This window comes from Zingiber officinale, chromosome 9B, assembly GCF_018446385.1.
Source record: "Zingiber officinale cultivar Zhangliang chromosome 9B, Zo_v1.1, whole genome shotgun sequence".
NCBI classification, from domain to species: domain Eukaryota; kingdom Viridiplantae; phylum Streptophyta; class Magnoliopsida; order Zingiberales; family Zingiberaceae; genus Zingiber; species Zingiber officinale.
Window position 1 is genome coordinate 51,484,995 of NC_056003.1, and position 20,143 is coordinate 51,505,137.

General features: G+C 36.0%; 2 protein-coding genes across 17 annotated transcripts in view; one reads left to right on the top strand and one right to left on the bottom strand.

Annotated features, from left to right (window-relative positions):
- The first annotated feature begins 1,568 nt into the window (after positions 1-1,568).
- On the top strand, positions 1,569-5,923 carry LOC122023707 (serine/threonine-protein kinase RIPK-like). The gene is made up of 5 exons (XM_042581978.1): positions 1,569-2,119; positions 2,218-2,353; positions 3,599-3,735; positions 4,324-4,447; positions 5,216-5,923. The coding sequence occupies exons 1-5, from the start codon at positions 1,736-1,738 to the stop codon at positions 5,707-5,709; spliced, it is 1,275 nt and encodes a 424-aa protein (XP_042437912.1). The 5' UTR covers positions 1,569-1,735; the 3' UTR covers positions 5,710-5,923.
- LOC122023709 overlaps positions 3,826-20,143 on the bottom strand; it is a 57,028-nt gene continuing 40,710 nt past the window's right edge. For 6 of the 16 annotated variants that reach the window (XM_042581983.1, XM_042581988.1, XM_042581987.1 and 3 more), the window contains 3 exons: positions 19,335-19,611; positions 18,831-18,957; positions 10,810-13,139 (listed from right to left, as the gene is read on the bottom strand). In XM_042581983.1, the coding sequence (XP_042437917.1) occupies positions 18,856-18,957; positions 19,335-19,611 (379 nt within the window). In that variant the 3' untranslated portion in view covers positions 10,810-13,139; positions 18,831-18,855. Of the gene's footprint in view, positions 4,480-10,809; positions 13,140-18,670; positions 18,958-19,334; positions 19,612-20,143 lie in introns of those variants that run through there. The other 10 variants (XR_006123210.1, XR_006123214.1, XR_006123211.1 and 7 more) reach the window with 10 other exon arrangements.

The following is a 20,143-nucleotide window of genomic DNA, read 5'->3' on the forward strand; positions in this document are numbered from 1 at the left end:
TTTTGTTTTGAAAATTTACAATTAAATTTATCTCTTTATGCTTTTTAATCTCATCTAAATATCTAAATACTTAGAAAAAATCTTAAAAAATGATATCATAAGGAGCTTATGCCGTATAGTTGAGCACCTAATTTTTTTTTCAATTTATTTTTTTTATATATATTTAATACTATAACTCAAAATTCTTAAAACTTAAAAGTAAAATCCTAAATAACATACCCATAAACTTTCAAAAAAAATTTTAAAAAAATTTTAAAAAAATTGTGCACGACAGTCTGGCGTGTAGGTCCAGAAAGGCCCGCAGCATATTTTATTTGATATATTGTATATGTAAATCTTAAATGTAAAAATAGACATAATTCATTCAAAAAATATATAAAGAATAGATAGGGAAAAAACAGATATCTAAAAAAAAAAAGTAAAAAAAGAACAATAATGAACGAGATAGAAATATTGAATCATAAAATAGTATAAAAGTATTTCATGTCTAATAATTTAGATTAAGTTGAACTAAAGAGAAATTATTAAAAAGTAGATAATAGTGATGAAATAAGAATATTTTTTAGATGAGTTTGACTTAAAAAAAATCCTTTAAGGAAAATAATAATCATTAAGAGGTGCGTATTTCATTTTTGCCTAATAAATATTATCCACCATTAATGTGAGTTATGGTAGCATGGTCACAAACTCCTCATTAAGTCCATCATTTCAAAGTTGGGCATCTCTCCTTTTCTTAAGTCGACTAATCTATCATCAATTTAAACTTATAAAAATATTTCATAAGTCACTAGGATAAATTAAAATGTACTCATAATAAACAATCAATTAGTTCAATATTATATATTAATTCATTAGAATTGAAACTCAATTCTTATATATCTGAAAAAATTAGGAGATGCCATTGATCCGGGAGCATACATCTCTCATTTTCATAATTTCTACTTCCATCACACACTAATTAATACTTTTAATATTAATTTTCTGAAATAACTCCGAGTGACGTGTATCCGTGTGTATGCATGATCAATGCAATCTCCACCTCGACGTCCTACCTACCCGGCCACTCGACACTCACCTCGGCATCCCTCGACATCCAACTTATTGGCTATAGATTTCACCAACATCACTAATTATTTTAAATGAAAACTTTAAAGAGTAAATTGACTGCCCAAAATGAAGTCAAACCCCACCTTTTAAGTCTAATGGGAAATTCGAGCTCGAGCTGGATTGTTCGGAATCTTAATTTTGAGTATATTTATATTCAAATTATGAAAATAAATAAAAAAAATTCAATTTGTGAATATTCAAATAAAATATTATAAATTTAAATTTTATTCGAATTTAATAATTTTAAATACAAATCAAATATTCTTCCGCTATTCTTTTGCACCACTAATTATCAAACCCAATCAAGAATATATGTATTTCATTTTTTTTGTTTTACTTTAAGAAAGAAAAATCAATAAAAGGAAAAGGAAAAATAGCCCAAAATTCTCCTGTTTTATTTTTCTTGTACACAAAAATTTCAGAGGTCAGAGTCAAACAACTACTTTTCTCAAACGCGCGAAGAAAATATCACCATGAATTCTGCAGAGTAGTTGAGACATCTCCATTCTTCCCCTCCATCTCTTCCAAATTTCAGATCTCCATTCTCTGCTCATCATGAAAATGGACGCTTCCGAACCCACCGCTTTGATTCCCTAGTTCTGAGCGTTTATGAATTACGAAGTGATCGATGGGGAAGTTTTCGTGGAGCTCGCTGGTGCCGGGATGCTACGGCGGCCACCGGCATCAGCGAGGGCATGGGAAGCTGCCAATTGCAAAGCAAATATCGTTCCAGCGGATGTCGTTCTCCGACTTGAGCAACTCCACCGGTGGGATGCTCACGCCGGAGGACATCTCACTGTCGCTCGTAGGCTCCAACCTCTACATCTTCAAGCTGGCGGAGCTGCACGCGGCAACGCAGGGGTTTGCGCAAAGCAACTTCCTCGGTAAGGGTGGCTTCGGCCCCGTCTACAAGGGCTTCGTCGACGAGAAGATCAAGCCAGGCGTGGCGGCGAGGACCGTCGCCGTGAAGCAGCTCGACTTGGAGGGAAAGCAAGGGCACAAGGAATGGCTGGTGAGTCAAATCCTTCGCCAAGGTGTTCGATAAAATGTCTTGTACCTGAGTTTTATAATTTTATCCTTTAATTTGTTTGGAATTATTTTGATGCGCAGACTGAAGTCATCTTCCTTGGCCAACTAAAGCATCCAAACCTTGTGAAATTGATTGGATACTGCTGTGAAGATGAACAAAGGTTGTTGGTGTATGAGTTCATGACCCGGGGAAGCTTGGAGAAACTTCTTTTCAAAAGTATGCATTCTCCCTCTTTCATTTTTTCTCCCAGGGCAAAAATCAAAAGGGCAAAAGGTCATAGGGCACTTCACTCCTGTTTTTTTTGATACATAAATTATCCCTCTTTTCCGAACCGGTCCATCCGCATGAAAATTGATCCACCAGTGTATTTATTATAGTAACTACGATTCATAGCTGATACAATATACTAATGACTAACACTTAAACACATGTTATAGATTTAGAATTACTACGACTCTCTTGGAGCTACGAGTAACTGCTATAATATGCTAGATAAGAGTATTTTGTTTTGTCTCGGAGGGAAAAAATCAAAAGGTCAAAGGACTTCCTTTTTATTTTATTGAAATCCTCTACTTTTTGATACATGGAAATATCCCTCTTTACCCTACCAGATCCATATGTATGAAAACCAGCCCAACTGTGTACTTTCTGTAATACTTACGATTCAAAATTACTACAACAGACTATTGACTAACACTTGTTGTACACATGTTGTAACAACTACTATTGATAACTACTATAATATTCTATGAATAATCAGTATTGATTTGAGTTGTATAAGTGAGAGTATTTTGATATAAAAATACTTTATGGGTAATAATTTTAATAAGTTGGAATAATTTCACCAAAATTGATTACTACATATTCTAGCAACTATTCAAAGTCGCTACAACTTATAGCAGACCCGTACCTGTAGCGATTACAATACAATATTTTGACAATACCAATCGCATACCCTTTTGATTCTTGCCCTTTCTCCTTTATGAAATCTCAGAACATAATAACAATGCATTAAATGAAGCGAGAGTCCATTTCATCAATAATTGAGGTGTTGTTGCCGTATTGCTTTGGTGAATCACAGACTTTGGCTTTTCCTTTTCACAAGCCAAAATATCTTCTTCCTGAGCTCATTCAAATTGACTTTTCTTTGTCTCTTTTACTCTTCTCATCCTTGTTTTTTCTTCCTTTTCTTAGAAGTTCGCTCTACCACAACTATAAAGTCCTATTCTTCCTAACTCACCTACTCACCTTCTCTTTAAATAACAAGTTAAATAAAGTTAAGATGCCATACAAGTCCTTAGAAACTTGCCTTGGCCATCATTGTCATCATGAAGAACTAGACTAGTTGTTAAAATGCAAGTTTACCTGAACTAGTTGAAAAACCAACAAATGAAACGTTTGACTAAAGATTAAATCGTTATTTAGTTGATACCATTACTCTTTATTGACTCTCTTTTGCAGGGTACTGTGGTTCTTTACCTTGGTCAACAAGACTACAGATTGCAATTGGAGCTGCAAAAGGTTTGGCCTTTCTCCATGACCTCGAGAAACCTGTAATATATCGGGATTTCAAAGCTTCAAACATCTTGTTAGACTCGGTAAGTTCTTGTAATCATAAAGCTAGACATTTTGAGTGAAACATATCAGGGCTACCTTTCTAGGAAGTGCCTGGTACTGGAGCTCGCATGCATCTTCCAAATTTGCAGCCTAATATGATAGTCTGACTTCAGATTGGACTAACTGTTCTTGTGAGAGTGATGGACACCAACTTGGGCATTCCAAAAAACCAGGCACCAATATTTTCTCTCGATCGGTCTAATAGCACTACAAGCAGCCATCATTTGATGATAGAATGATCCTTGATAAGACTCTTATAAGTTGTATTTTGAAGATGTGAAAACACAAAATGTATCTAGGCAATAGAATTAAAAAAAAAAAACATAAGGAATTTTCACTATCTGACACTGTTAATATTCACCTAATAAATGAAATGAGCTAGTGAATGAAGAGCATATACACTAACTTAGATAACGAAGAGTCGGGGAATAAAGCAGTAATGCATTTCAAATTTTTGAAGTTTTGATCACTGTATTTAGTTTCAATTCAGTGATAGCAGTAATCTTGCTTGTTGGAAGTGATGAATTGATGTCTTCCAGTAGTTCACAGATGTAACTATGATTTCTTAGGATTACAAAGCAATGCTCTCGGATTTCGGTCTGGCTAAGGATGGTCCTGAAGGAGATGAGACTCATGTCTCAACAAGGGTCATGGGCACCCAAGGATATGCTGCACCAGAGTACATCCTCACAGGTAATTAGCCTGTTTTGTCATTCCCTTTTTCCCTGAATACAAATAATGGCATGTTTGTTACGTTCAATTTAGAATTAACAAAAGGTAGGAGTTCAATCTTTGGACCATTTTCATTTTTAGATAATAAACTAGCTCATATGCAGGAACATTTTTCCCTCCATTGCTCTATTATATAAACAAACACTCGTTGCTGATTTGATGAAGGAAAACATCTGATATAGACAGTTTTACTCCCTTATTCTAGCTCCATGAACATCGTCCACCCTTGTCCTATAGAAAAAATAAGCTAAAAGCATCAAAGCATTAACTCTGAACCTCTCTCCTTGAAGTTGAGGACTCAACAGCTTCTATTATTAAAACATGGGACTTGATATCTTTAGTTTTAGCCAAATCAACCGTAAATGACCATGAAAATTTGTCTAATGAATAAGGTATTGGCTGTTTTAGGTAGTAGTCACCGAAAATATATGTAAACATTGAAGGGATAAGGGGAAAAAAAAGGAGAGGGAGGGAACACGAGCAACAAGAATGATGTTTAGCCAAATCAACAATACCCCACACCCACATGAATATGATAGATGAGAACAACCCATCAAGAGTTTCTGATGATAAGAGTGACAGAGGGCTAAGTTATTACCAAATGTAAGAAGTTGGAACCCGCTAGGTATTTTTCTAAAGCTAGGGGAAAGAGAACTTAATCTAAAGGGTGATCTTTCAAACTAATGACTTTGTTTTTGAAATTTAATTTTGGCATCTTACACTTTTCAGGTCACCTCACAGTAAAGAGCGATGTGTATGGTTATGGAGTTGTACTACTCGAACTACTAACTGGTCAGCGGTCAGTTGACAAGAACCGGCCAATGCGGAAGCAGAACCTAGTGGAATGGGCAAGACCTATTCTCAATGACCCAAGGAGGCTTAACCAACTTATGGACCCGTGCCTTGATGGCCAGTACTCCATCCAAGGTGCACAAAAGGTAGCTGCAATGGCCTACCAGTGTCTGAGCCAGAACCCTAAGTCCAGGCCTCACATGTCCACCGTTGTTGAGACCTTGGAGCCTCTACTAAACCTCAAGGACATGCCCATCGCACCATTCGTGTACATTGCACCTGCCGAGACTACATCCAATGAGGAGGAATCAACAAAGAATGAGGTAAAGCAAAGGCACAAGGATAGGTCCCCCAAGGCAGGGAAGGAAGTAGGAAATACAAAATTTGGTAGCCCAACAACACACAACAATCAAAATTTGAAGAGAAACTGAGCTACATACATCCACACATACTGTTGGGATAAAAAACATAGTAATTGGTGCATTATGTAAATTCCTTGAAACATTGAGCCAGAGTAATGTTGTTTTAAGCTACAAACTGAAGGATACACTGTACAGAATTGATAGTAAACCATAAGAAGAGAATCATAAGACATTGTAGCATGCATTTTTCTGCTTAACAAGTCTTCATTTACTTTGTTGCTTACATTGTTGCCTCTGAAACTTCAGTCACTTCTATAAATTAATTGGTTGAAAAGTAGTCTTCACAATTTGGTTCAATGTATCATCGTTACTTGATCGAACACCGTATAGGTAGTAGTGCATAGCCAGGATTTTAAACTAGGAGGGGCAATTTTCAAAAATTTCAAACAATAGTATATGCCGATTTTCACAATCTAAAATCTAAATTTTTAGTTTTAGGAGCCAAAAATGAACTTAAATTTGAAAATTTTGACCTTAATCCTAAGTTCTAGTTGAAACAACGATCCGTCGATCCCCAAAGTTTATCTATGACTCAAAGTCAAAAAATCATTTATGAGATTGCCTGCTCATAATATTTAGCATTCCAACATCGGCGATGGCGTATTACACGGCAGAGGCTACCGTGTGCGTAGGGAGAAAAGGGAGAAAAAAATGAAAGAGAATTTTTTTTTCAAAAATACCATAATTCGTTTTAAACCAATTGAACTTGTTTAAATCTTAAATTGGTTCGATCATAACTTGACCAAGTTACTCTAAATCAATCCCAATTTGAACCAACTTAATTATTATCTATCTACCCATTGGATTTAGTTCTAACTAGATCTAATTTTAATTTAGCGTCCTCACTTCATGTTCTACATTTAATTTATTTATTTATTATTATATATTTTATTTTAAAATTTTAATATTTAACATTCCAAGTCGCGATATTTCTTTGTAAAAGTGGAACCAATGTATAGCTTAGGTCAAGGGCTTTCCAAATATGTAATCAATTTCAATTTTCCAACGACGAACGATGGTGAATCGATCAGTCAAAGTAGCGGCCAGGGCTTTCAAATATATACTATTAATCTTTTTTAAAATTCCAGAGGGGTAGTCGCACCCCCTCCTCACAATGTCAAAGTAAGACTTGTAGCGTGAAGCGCTTGATGTCTTGCAATGAGACTAAACATAGGGTTTTATAGAGAAGGAATCGATGAACTGGGTACGCATCGGGCCCCATCATCATTCAATCGAATCTTATCTATTGACCCTTTTACAAGCATTATTGTAGTGCTGACTCAGAGAACTTATCAACATAGACACATGGACGGCTCCCCGGGGCTCAATCCATAAAGTTTTGGATTCCTGGGCTCACCATGCTCCTTTATGTCAATCATGGTGGATTTTTCCTTATGAGCTGTGCGATGCGTTGCATGTGGATGAATACTTTGAATAATTCAATCCTTGCTTCATTGACAGCTGGTAAGGCTTTTTGCCAATAGGTGTCTTGTCCTTGGTAGTGGCTTCTTTTGCGGAAATCTGATTCCTTGAGCTAGCAGATAAGTTCAAGCTCTCTAATGCTGCTAAGGATGTGTTTGGTTGCTGTCCACTCGATGTCGGCCATGTGAGAGCGTTTGTCGTGTTCTTCTTGGTTGTAGATACTTGTTTTTCCCGTGTAGCAGGCCAATTCTTCATATTGTTGAAGGAGCTCATAAGGCCCGCTAGGTGTTGGGATGCCATCAAATTGGGTTTGTCCTTGATCTGTAGTAAGGCTTCCTCGATCTGGGCTAGTATTAGAAGATCCTTCGCCGCAGGAGTCCATGATCCTATCAAAGAACATACAAGTCGAGAAAGTGCGTCAGCTAATAAATTATCTTTACTGTTTACATGCTGAAATTGGATCTCAATGCCAAGTCCTGTAATGAAGTCTGTGAACGCCAGCCATCTAACCCTAGATGGTTTATTTTGAGCAGACTTATTGAAAAAGCTTATAATAGCTTGGCAATCCGTGCGAATAATCAGCTCTGTTTTATTAAGATAGTAAATCTTGAAGCTGTTAAGACTATTCATTACTGCATGAATTTCAGCATCTATGATGGATTTTAGTGGGTTATATTTCCCACTTGAGTATGCACAAATCTTCTCCTCTGAATTAGAATCATACTTCTTTGGTTTCCATTTGCAAATCCCACCCCAGCCTTCTATACAGCCATCAGCTTCAATAATAATAAAACAGTCATTAGGGGGAATTGACAGATCTGGTAACTCCTTGATGATCTTTTTGATTTTTCTGATCAACTCTAGATCTTGAAAATTCATCTTCTTTTCACCAGTTGGACTTGTCTTTGCATATAATGGGCCCCCCTTTTTATGGTATCAGAGCTAGTGTTAATGGCTGAGTAATTTGTTTAAGGTATTCAAGGAATGCATGTTTTAGTAGCCTTTGTGAAAATAAAAACTCAGTTATTTGCTAAAACCAACTAAGTAATTTTTCTTTAAAGGCTTGTATACTACACTGTGATAAAGCGACCGAGGAACGTCGAGTGGATTGCAAAAGGGTAGGTCCTAACTTGGTAAGGCTTGGAGCCGAGATACCAAGGGCACACCTACATGAGCAAGAAAGCTCTTAGAACCTCCTAAGCCGTAAGCAGTGAAAGATTCAAAGCCAATAAGGAATAAAAACTTAGTTAGTGTTTAGGGATAAGATCCAATTGAAAAAGAAACTACTGGATCGCGAACTAAGCCCTGTAGTTTTGCTTAAGGTGGATAGCCAGAAGCCTTAAGTGGGTATGATTGGTGGATAGCCAGAATCCAATCTACTCGAGAGAAGATCTTTATGTCTAGACGATGGGAAATAGCTATACAAGAATGGTATGCAAAGGCACCAACTGCAAACCTTAAGTACCTTGATTTAGCAGAAACAAAGCCAACCGTTAAATAACTAGCACACAATATAGCTGTCATATTTGATAGATTGAGTCTCTCAAACAGAGTAAACCTTAAGAATTTTAAGCAAATTCAGGAAGACATTGAGGTTTTAAAGGAAGAAAATCAAAAGTTAGTCAAAGAAATAAAAAATTTGACTAAAGAAGTAGTACAAAACCAGCCCTTAACTAGGGAACAGTTGAAAAGCTTTATTCTCCAAATTGAAGAAAAGCATAAGCTAGAAATCCAGGTAACAGCTTATTCTGAACAATTAAAAAGAAAGCTTAGTCAAATGGAAGCAGTACTACAAAAGGTAGGAGCGTGGGCCTCTTCATGAGCTACATCAACACTCAAGCAACAAACTCATATAAAGAAGCTCTCCAGGCAACTGAAGCAATCGAAGCACCTTCACTTGGTTTCTGTAAACCTACTGATTACAAGGGCGCTCTTAGTGGAACATTTGCTACTATCAAACAAGCAAATACACAGATCCAGCTTCTAGTAACTATACTAGAAAAACTTGAAAGTTTGGAGGACAGAATCAAGAAGATTGAAGCAAAAGCTAATCCTGAGGGAAAAGGCGAAAGAAGGAAGAGGGAAGCTATTGGTATTCAAAGACCCCTACAAGTTATTTCAAGAACAAAAGAAGCAATGAATACCAGAGTCACTACAAATCCTCCTGTAACTACTGAAAGAGCAAGTGAAAGGAATCCCCTTTTTGAAGATCAAATTCGGGATTACAGGCGTAATCAACGAAGAAGATATAATGCTGAAAGAACTTTACAAAGATTCACACGAAGAATTACAGGGCAGGACCTTATATCTATTCTCTTGAACAACAAATTGATCCTCAAATTCAGTTAAGACAATCTATGCAAGAAAGGGCTTCCTTAGTACCAGCTGAGGTACTTTACCATTCCAGACGAGATGACGCACACCACCGGGTGTATATGCATAGATCAGAAGAAGCCATTTTGGTAACAACCAATCAGGTTGATCGAGCTTTCATTCAAGAAGAAAGTTTTCATCAATTACAAAGAAGCGGGATGAGATTTATTCATATGGGGATTATACAAGTTAGAATCCAAATCCTTCATCGACAAGAAGAAGGTACTTTATTACTAGTAGTATTTCGTGACAATAGATGGCAAGGAGATCAAGCAATCTTTGCAACAATGGAAATTGACCTTACACATGGGAGCCAACTAGTGTATGTAATCCCTGACACAATGCTAACTATATCTGATTTCTATAGAAATATACAGATATCTATCTTAGCACGTGGCTATGAAGGCTGGAGAAATGGAGAAGCAAATATTCTTATCACTCGAGGGCTTGTTGGATGATTATCAAATACTCCAAATGTGGGGTTCGCCTATGAAGTTCAAAATGTTGTTGATTATCTTGCTAGCCATGGGGTTAGAGCATTACCTGGAAGAAGATATGATACAAGGGAACTGATGGGACAGAATTGGATTATTATACCATCTACGGTTACACTTCCATTACAACCTACTGAGGTAACAACTAATAATCTAATTGATGGAAGAATTTCCCTTCATTTTAATAATTACCAGGCGGCAAGAACACCAACACCACCAAGATATAACTCAAGAGATAATGAGGAAAATGATGAAGAAGAACAGATGTATACAATTGCAGTCTTAACACTAGATGAAGAAGCAGAGGAGGTGTTCTACATCAAAAAGATAAGTGGCACAGCAAAAACACCAAGGCGAGCATCAAAAGGAGCTGCAGGATATGATCTTGCTGTTGACCAAGACTATCTCATTCCTCCACAAGGACAAGAATTATTGAGCACTGGAATTAGTATCAAAACTCCAGAAGGCACTTATGCTCGTATAGCACCTAGGTCCAGTTATGCTATGAAAGGCATCATAATAGGCGCTGACGTTATTGATTCAGATTATAGAGGTGAAGTAAAAATTCTGGTTCATAATTTCTCTAATGATACTTTGTCCTTCAAAACAGGAGAATGTATAGCACAAATAATTTTAGAATGCTGCAAAACCCCAATGATCATGCCAGTACGGGAACTGGATAATACCTCAAGAGGACATAAAGGCTTTGGATCAACAAGTTTATCTATCCAAGAGAAAGAACAAAGAATAGCAGAAACAACTCAACGCAGGACAGAACTATTACAAGCAAGAGAGCAAAAACAAAAGATGGCTGACAAACAGAGTTTAAAATCTGCAAGGCAATATCGACAAGAAATTTGGCAAAAACATTTTACAAATGAAGATATTTGGGATTTACTACAACCGCACACTTCAAAGTCTATTGAAGAGCCAGGGTATATTGAATTTCTTGATCAACGACATTTCTTATGTGTCAACACATTAGACATCCAAGATGATTACATTAGCTATTTGCAATATCTGATGTTGCAAGAAACAGAAACAGGTATTCCACACTTTTCTTCTGACTCTTCAGACGATTTTGTTAATCCTTTCGCAGTGGAAGATGGTGGGAAGATGCCGCAACAGCAGCCGCTGCAGCAGCTTGAAGGACAAGATAATATTCTTGCTGTTGGAAAGGAAGATGAATTTCTTACAGATTATCCATAGTTACAGCGCTTATCAGAACAAATATATTCTCAGGAGGCTGTATCTCAATACAGGCCACCTGTTGATACAACTATGAATCCAGTCGGTTACCCTCCAACAAGACCAAAGCCAGAACCTGTTAGTATTGCTAAGGAACCACAAATAAATAAAAGCAAAGGGCATTTTAAAGGAAACAATACTTCTAAATGGTGGAATCTACCATCGGCACAACAACAGACAGGAGCTATATTAACCCTTCCCATGCAGTTAGGAAAAATTGAGGATGTCTTTTTATGGTGGGAAGCTATTACCAAGAATGTAGTTGCCCTGCAAAACTTCACAGATACACAAGATAAGGCTAATTTTATTGAAAACTTATTGGGAGAAGCAGAAAGACTTACCTGGATTCAATGGCGCATGGCTTTCCCAAATGAATATGCTGAACTAGTAAGATCAGCTGATGGACGAAATGGTACGCAAAATCTAATCTCTCAAATTAGAAGAGTATTTATTCTTGAAGATCCATTCCAAGGATCTACTGATATGCAAGATAGAGCGTACAGGGATTTAGAAAGATTAACATGTTCTCAAATTAAGGATATTATACCTTTTATGAATGAATACATGAACCTTGCTGCAAAGACAGGTCACTTATTCACAGGACCCAAGTTATCTGAGAAGTTTTGGTTAAAACTTTCAGGTGACCTTGGGAGAAGAATAAAGGCTGCTTTTGAAGATATGTACCCTGGTAACACAATGGGAGTTCACCCTCATATTATCTTTGCTTACCGATATTTAGAAGAAGAATGCAAGAAAGCTGCCTTTAGTAGGTCATTAAAAGACTTATCATTTTGCAATCAAATACCTATACCTGGTTATTATCAAAATTCAAAAAGAAGGTATGGAGTTCGAAAATCAACTACTTATAAAGGCAAGCCTCATCAGTCCCATGCTCGCATAGAAAAGAAGAAGCATCTGATAAGGAATAAAAAATGTAAATGTTTCCTTTGTGGAGAAGAAGGCCATTTTGCCCGAGATTGTCCAAGGGAATACAAAAATATCAAGAGGGTTGCGATGTTTGAAGGTTTAGAACTCCCCGAAGAATATGAAATAATGTCAGTACAAGAAGGAGATGACCAATCAGATGCACTCTATAACATTTCAGAAGGCGAGGATAAACAGGTATTATCCATAGCTACTGAATACTTGTTTGTCTTCATGGAAACAAAAAACTGCTATATGATAGAAAAACTGGAGGATGGCAGCCCATGGTCCGTGTTTCAAAGGAACAGCATGACTGCACTCATATCTGGATAATAAATGATGACATTCCATTGCCATATGACAAATGCCATTGCTGCAAGCGAGAAACTATGAAGAAGCATAGAGCACATTGCAGCCAGTGCACAATAATGGCGTGTGGTATGTGTTCAGATAATTATTTTGATATGCTTATACCAGTGCAACGAATATCTGTCATACCATTTAATCCTACAAGCTTAGTTAAAGAACAGCAAGCTTACATAACATGAGCAGAAGCAGAAATAATTAGGCTACAACAAGAAGTTGAGGCAGCTCAGGCCATGATGAAACTTCAAATTGATCAAATTAAAAAAGAATTTCTTACTGAAAAACACGACATTCTCCGACAAGCTTCTACTGAAAAGCTTGAAGTTGATACTGAAAATGAAGAGTTGAGATTCAAAATTGATGCCCTTGAATTAGAAAATGAAGATTTAAAGAAATTACTTCAAAGAGAAAGAGAAGAAGTTAATGTGCTTATTTCAGAAGGAAGGGAAAAGGTCTTCTTTGTAGAAGAAGTATCTCAACAAAAGAAGAAAACAAATGGGCTCTTTAATCTTGAAGTTGAAATTCACATACCAGGTATCAAAGACTTCAAGGTAAATGCTATTCTTGATACAGGAGCAACAACGTGCTGTATTGATCAAGCATCTACTCCAGCTGAAGCAATAGAGGATAACACTTTTGTAGTAAGCTTTAGTGGAATTAATTCTAAAACAACAGCCAATAAGAAGCTGAAGTATGGAAACATGAAGATCGGAGAGCACTCTTTCAGAATTCCTTTTATTTAGGCTTTTCCCTTATCCATTGGAGGTAATATTACTATGATTATTGGGTGCAATTTTATTAGATCTCTCTATGGAGGTATTCGAATTGAAGGAGATGAAGTAACCTTCTATAAGAATATTACAACTATCAAAACCCATCAAATGGTTGTTACAGCCCCCTCCATTGAAGAACTTGACCTTGAAGAAGAAGAGTATTATTATATAAAGGAGCAAGTTTGTACGTGGCAAACAGGTACGCAAATTGAAGGCATTATTAAGGAATTATCTGATACATGATATATTGGCAATGAACCTATGAAGTATTGGTCAAAAAATTAAATTAAGTGTACTCTTGATATCAAAAACACGGATCTGATTATAGAAGACAGGCCTTTAAAGCATGTGACATCACAGATGCAAGATGCTTTCAGAAGACATATCAAGATACTACTTGACTTGCAAGTAATCAGACCAAGCAAAAGCCGACATCGAACTACGGCTATCATAGTCCATTCGGGAACAACCATTGATCCAGTAACAAAAAGAGAAGTTAAAGGCAAAGAAAGGTTAGTCTTTAATTACAAAAGACTTAATGATAATACTCATAAAGATCAATATAGCCTACCAGGGATCAATACTATAATCAAAAGAATCGGAGGCAGTAAGATTTATTCAAAGTTCGATCTAAAATCCGGTTTTCATCAAGTTGCTATGGATCCAAATTCTATTGAATGGACAACTTTCTGGGTGCCAGACGGTTTATATGAATGGTTTGTTATGCCATTCAGATTGAAAAATGCTCCCGCTGTTTTTCAAAGGAAGATGGATAGCTGCTTTCGAGGTACAGAAGAATTTCTAGCAATCTATATTGATGACATACTTGTCTTTTCTAAAACAGAAGAAGAACATAAGGAGCATCTGAAGATTATGCTCAGAATTTGCAAAGAAAATGGGCTAATATTAAGTCCCACAAAAATGAAGATAGGAAGCCCTACTATTGAATTTCTGGGCGCTACTATTGGGCAATCAACAATAAAGCTCCAACCCCATGTAATCTCAAAAATTGCGGATTTCAAGGAACAAGAGCTTTCTACAACCAAAGGTCTTCGATCCTGGTTAGGTCTATTAAATTATGCAAGAAGTTATATTCCTAATCTAGGAAAATTGTTAGGCCCATTATATGCAAAGACAAGCCCAACTGGTGAAAAGAAGATGAATTTTCAAGATCTAGAGTTAATCAGAAAAATCAAAAAGATCATCAAGGAGTTACCAGACCTGTCAATTCCCCCTAATGACTGTTTTATTATTATTGAAGCTGATGGCTGTATGGAAGGCTGGGGTGGGATTTGCAAATGGAAACCAAAGAAGTATGATTCTAATTCAGAGGAGAAGATTTGTGCATACTCAAGTGGGAAATATAACCCACTAAAATCCACCATAGATGCTGAAATTCATGCAGTAATGAATAGCCTTAACAGCTTCAAGATTTACTATCTTGATAAAACAGAGCTGATTATTCGCACGGATTGCCAAGCTATTATAAGCTTTTTCAATAAGTCTGCTCAAAATAAACCATCTAGGGTTAGATGGCTGGCGTTCACAGACTTCATTACAGGACTTGGCATTGAGATCCAATTTCAGCATGTAAACGGTAAAGATAATTTATTAGCTGACGCACTTTCTAGACTTGTATGTTCTTTGATAGGACCATGGACTCCTGCGGCGAAGGATCTTCTAATACTAGCCCAGATCGAGGAAGCCTTACTACAGATCAAGGACAAACCCAATTTGATGGCATCCCAACACCTAGCGGGCCTTATGAGCTCCTTCAACAATATGAAGAATTGGCCTGCGACACGGGAAAAACAAGTATCTACAACCAAGAAGAACACGACAAACGCTCTCACATGGCCGACATCGAGTGGACAGCAACCAAACACATCCTTAGCAGCATTAGAGAGCTTGAACTTATCTGCCAGCTCAAGGAATCAGATTTTCGCAAAAGAAGCCACTACCAAGGACAAGACACCTACTGGCAAAAAGCCTTACCAGCTGTCAATGAAGCAAGGATTGAATTATTCAAAGTATTCATCCACATGCAACGCATCGCACAGCTCATAAGGAAAAATCCACCATGATTGACATAAAGGAGCATGGTGAGCCCAGGAATCCAAAACTTTATGGATTGAGCCCCGGGGAGCCGTTCATATGTCTATGTTGATAAGTTCTCTGAGTCAGCACTACAATAATGCTTGTAAAAGGGTCAATAGATAAGATTCGATTGAATGATGATGGGGTCCGATGCGTACCCAGTTCATCGATTCCTTCTCTATAAAACCCTATGTCTAGTCTCATTGCAAGACATCAAGTGCTTCACGCTACTACAAGTCTTACTTTGAGAAACTTTGTAAGTCTTTTGTCTAATATTCAAATCTTAGTCCTGTATTTGGCTACGCCCTTGGCTGCATGTCTAAATGCAAAGTTGGAGATTGAATAAGATCCTAGTGACCTACTAACTATATCAAAATTTTCAGTTATGTAAGCATATCTCCTTGATGGCCATTTTGAACTCTTTTTAGCTATAGGAATTGATGATACATATTAACTACTAGGAAGCTCACTAAGAGCTATGATGTGATTTGGGGAAAAAAAAGCAAAATACTCGAGTGATTTAGAAACTTTGCCAAAATGAAATGCAAAGGACTAGGCAGGTTAATTTTGGTGGCTCTCTTGGACCGTATGACCGGAAGTAGGGGTGTAACTAAGCCAAGCCGCTCGAGAGCTATTTGGGTCTCGGTTCGAAAAAAAAAAAGTTCATTCAAGTTTGTATTAAGTTAACGAGCTCAAAAACATTATTGATGTCGAGCTCGAGCTTAATAATATTTAGTTCATGAACTTGCTAACATGCGAACATATTTGTTATATATATATATATATAACATAAAAAAAAGCAACATCGTTAACTAGAGGTCGATTATGTGCCTAGCGAGCTAGAACTCGAGCTTGTTTAACAATATGAAAATGATAAGTTAATGAGCCGGGCTCGAATAAGCTCGTTTAACTTTTAAATGAGTTATTTTCAAACCAAGCTTGAGCCATTCGTGATATTTAATTTCATTACGAACCGAGCTCGAGTTTAAGAATTAAAGCTCGAATCGAACTTGAGTTGAGCTCGAGCTTAGGGAAAAACCAACCAAGCCAAGTTCGAACCTCTTACTATTCAGCTCGACTCAATTCGATTACACCCCTAATGGGAAGTAGATATAATTTAACTATGTATAAAACAAAAAATAATCATCTTCATTAATACTTACTTTTTAAAAAACACTTGTTGAATTGTTTTCCCCCAATCTTGTAGAGAAAGTGGGTTTTTGATTGCCAAACTACAATTTTTCTTTGTATTTTCTTTTTGTAGTTTATATTTTTAGTTCTTATGGTTGGACTAGTCAACATCTTTCTTTCAAGAGGGCAAACATGTTCAACACTAGAACGACTACAATGTTCCATTATATTTTAATTGAAAAGCTAAAAATATTATTTATATGATGAAAAATATATTTTTAATAAATTTAATGCATTGATAAAATTTTAAAATTGAATTTTATCTCGATGCAAAGAGATGCATGGTCAAGGTAGTGGTATGCTTATGGTGTCAATGATGCCCCATGAGAAATTATGAGGATTAAGAAGAGATATTATTATAAACATTATAAAATAATAATAAAAAAGAGAGATTAGTTGGAAATTTTGAGAAAATGTGAGTTAAAAGAATAAGGGATACGGGATGTGAGTTGAATGAGGGATGAGGGGATGTGAATTAAGAGAACGAGGGATGAGAAGATGACCAAAATATTGCCTAAAGTAGTTATTTTTATTTAAAATCAAGAGCTTTTTTGTCTTTTCTTGAATTTTAATGGTTACAAGTACCATTGTCATAAGTAACTATGGGTGTTCATTTGGATCGGTTCCGGTTATTTGGATTATTCGGTTCGGGTTATTCGGATTTTATAATTTTCTAAATCCAACTAAGAACCAAACCGAATTACCCAAAACTAATTCGGGTTATTCGATTCGGATACCAATTAACCCTTTTTTTTTTCAATTCAAATTTTCAATCTTCTTGAAATAAATAAACTACAAATAATTTACATTTACAAATAAATAAACTTCAAATTTCATAAAATAGTTTCATTTAATATAAGAAAAAAAACCTGCACATTCCAAAGATTCCAAAGATTGTACTAAAAAAATTATAAAATATATATTAATTCCTTATTTGGGTTTTGGGCGGGTTATTGGGATGGGGAGCTATATCCAAAACCCAACCATTAACCCAATTAATATTTCGGGTCAGTTCATTCAACCAACCCGAATTTAATTTAACCGAACCAAATAAAAATGTTATTTGGATCAGACGGGTTAATGGATTGACCCAAATAATGACACCGCTAATCATAACCCTCAACATGGACCTAGTCTAGCACACAAATCGTGCCTAGCCCAGCGCACAGATCAAGCCCCTGTAACCTAGCTCAACACATGAGTCAAGTTGGAGCCCACATGACACAACTTAGTTTTTTGCGAGCTACACTATACAACTAAATTTGTGCTGGATCAAACAGAATCACAAGCTGCCTAGTTCATTTAGCTCCCTAGGTAGTCCATGCAGTCCGTCCAAGCAACCTTGGCACCTCAAGCAACTACCTATTTGGTCCATGCTAGTTTAAAGGAAAGAAATAATTTTTTTATAAACTATTTGTTCAATTGAGATTAGTTAATTTATTTATTTTTAATATTGCTGTATGATACTAATTGTAAGCAAGGTATGTGTTTTCTGCAATTTTAATTTATGATTATGAATTATTATATTTATGAATATTCTATTGTAATTTTTATTTCATTAATTGCAATGTGAAAGATAAAATATTTAGCTGTTCTTATTATCTTATATATGTAAATACTTATTTATCAATTATAACTTATTTATTTGTGATGATAAACTTATTTTAATCTATATATATATATATATATATATATATATATATTATTTATTTTGAATTTAGTTTATTTTTATTTTCTATTTTAATATCTTAATTATATCAATTAAATCCTACTACTCTGATGGGGCTCCACACAATTTTTTAGCGAAGACCCTTGCCCCTTGTTTTTTTTCATCCTTTGCACTCCAAATACCTGTTGAGTTAGGATTGAAGAAAGTCATTGTGTTTCCATTTGAGGATGCAAAAGTCATTCTTTCCTTTTCTCTCTCTTTATTTATTTACACAGAGGAATGAATGGTAAGAGAATTTAAGAACAATTATCCAAATTCAACTTGATTTTTCAAATCAAGTTGCCGTACAATGGCTTGGGTGCTTAAAAAAAGGTATTAAAAAAAAAGAAGATTTAAAAAGAGGACAAAGCAAATTAAATTTGTAAATAACTCTATTTTGATTGAAACAAAATGGCTTAAACTAATTAGACTGTTTGGTAAAACAATTTAACAGACTGAAATTAGATAAAAGGAATTACAGTAAACACAATCTATTATTTTCGAACATTTACAGAAAAGTGTGCAACCACTAACCCTTTTCGGCCCTAAAGTTTAACATTTAGAGGAGACCAAGTGACTTGAGTTGTTGAACATGCTTAGCTGAAAGAGGAGGTGGTGGGCGCCAGTCAGCACCATCACTGACATCCTCCACGACATATTCCTGATGAGCATCCCCACAAGTAGCAAAAAAAAAAAAAATGTTAATTTTGCATAAGAAAAATGATTTGATAGTATGATGTAATAAAGTGCATGAAAACAAATTTCAAAGACAAATGAAAATGAAGCAACATGGGAAAGAATATCATGTCATTACATAAGTGACTCTGTTATCATATGAATTAATGTTTTCAAGAATTTACTGCGTATGCCATATAGTTAGCCTTGGAGAGGCTTAGGAGCACGACAAGATTATAATAAGACAAATTAAAAGTACTACTGGATTGATGTAAGAAAAATATTAGATTTGAACATTTCCATTCTTGCATTAAAAGATTATGGGGAGAGCTGCTTTTAGATTTGTATAGCAAGAGGACTTACTTTTGTTAACATGCGTTTGGCAAGGATATGATAATTGCGCTGCCAGATTCTTTGAGCAACCATCGTCGCCACAAGAACACCATAAAATATGCCAATGACAGTGAAGAGCCCAAGGAGAATCAGTCCTAAAATAAACAGCACAGGTAGACTTGCTTCACCTTCGTTGGACCTTATTAAGCACTGGCATTCCCTGGTGGTATCAGCACAATTTTCACAGCATATGTCGCAGTCAATCCATACACAGGGAGTACCATGGACATGGTAGTCAACACCTACTCTGAAAGAGTATAAAGCAGATTATATTAACAAACAGTTGCAATAAGCAAGGAACTAAGAGGAAAGGCAAACAGAGAAAACAGCCACGTTTTAAAGGGTTGTCTGATGCCATATTATTTAGATTATGTCATACAGGAACTCATTCAAGGAGAATCAACGTCTTAGTTGATTTGATCTCTTTTATAATTTGTTTGCGTTGCTTGAAAGTATCAACTCCTGTAGTTGGTTTGAAGCTTCCTCATAGCATCCCCTTAAACTCAATCTGGGATTGTTAGTAGTTGCCTTCTCCAACACATTATCATATGAATTCTCTAGAGTGTGCTATATTGAATAGGCAAGTCCAAGGACTCTTACAAAAAGATCTTAATAGGGAACACATGAGTCTATATATCGTCCCTGCCTTATTGGTCCGCAAAATAGATGATTCTTAGAGAATGTGTATAGATTGTCGTGTCATTAGTAAGATCACTATTAATTATAAGTTTCCATACCAAGACTTGATGGCATGCTGGACATGGTGGGAACTCATTGGT

Excerpts from the sequence above, each read along its gene's own strand:
- LOC122023707 (XM_042581978.1), top strand. The coding sequence starts at position 1,736 with ATGGGGAAGTTTTCGTGGAGCTCGCTGGTGCCGGGATGCTACGGCGGC. Across the intron at positions 2,120-2,217 it reads AAGGGCACAAGGAATGGCTG|ACTGAAGTCATCTTCCTTGG; the intron begins GTGAGTCAAATC and ends TTTGATGCGCAG. Across the intron at positions 2,354-3,598 it reads GGAGAAACTTCTTTTCAAAA|GGTACTGTGGTTCTTTACCT; the intron begins GTATGCATTCTC and ends TCTCTTTTGCAG.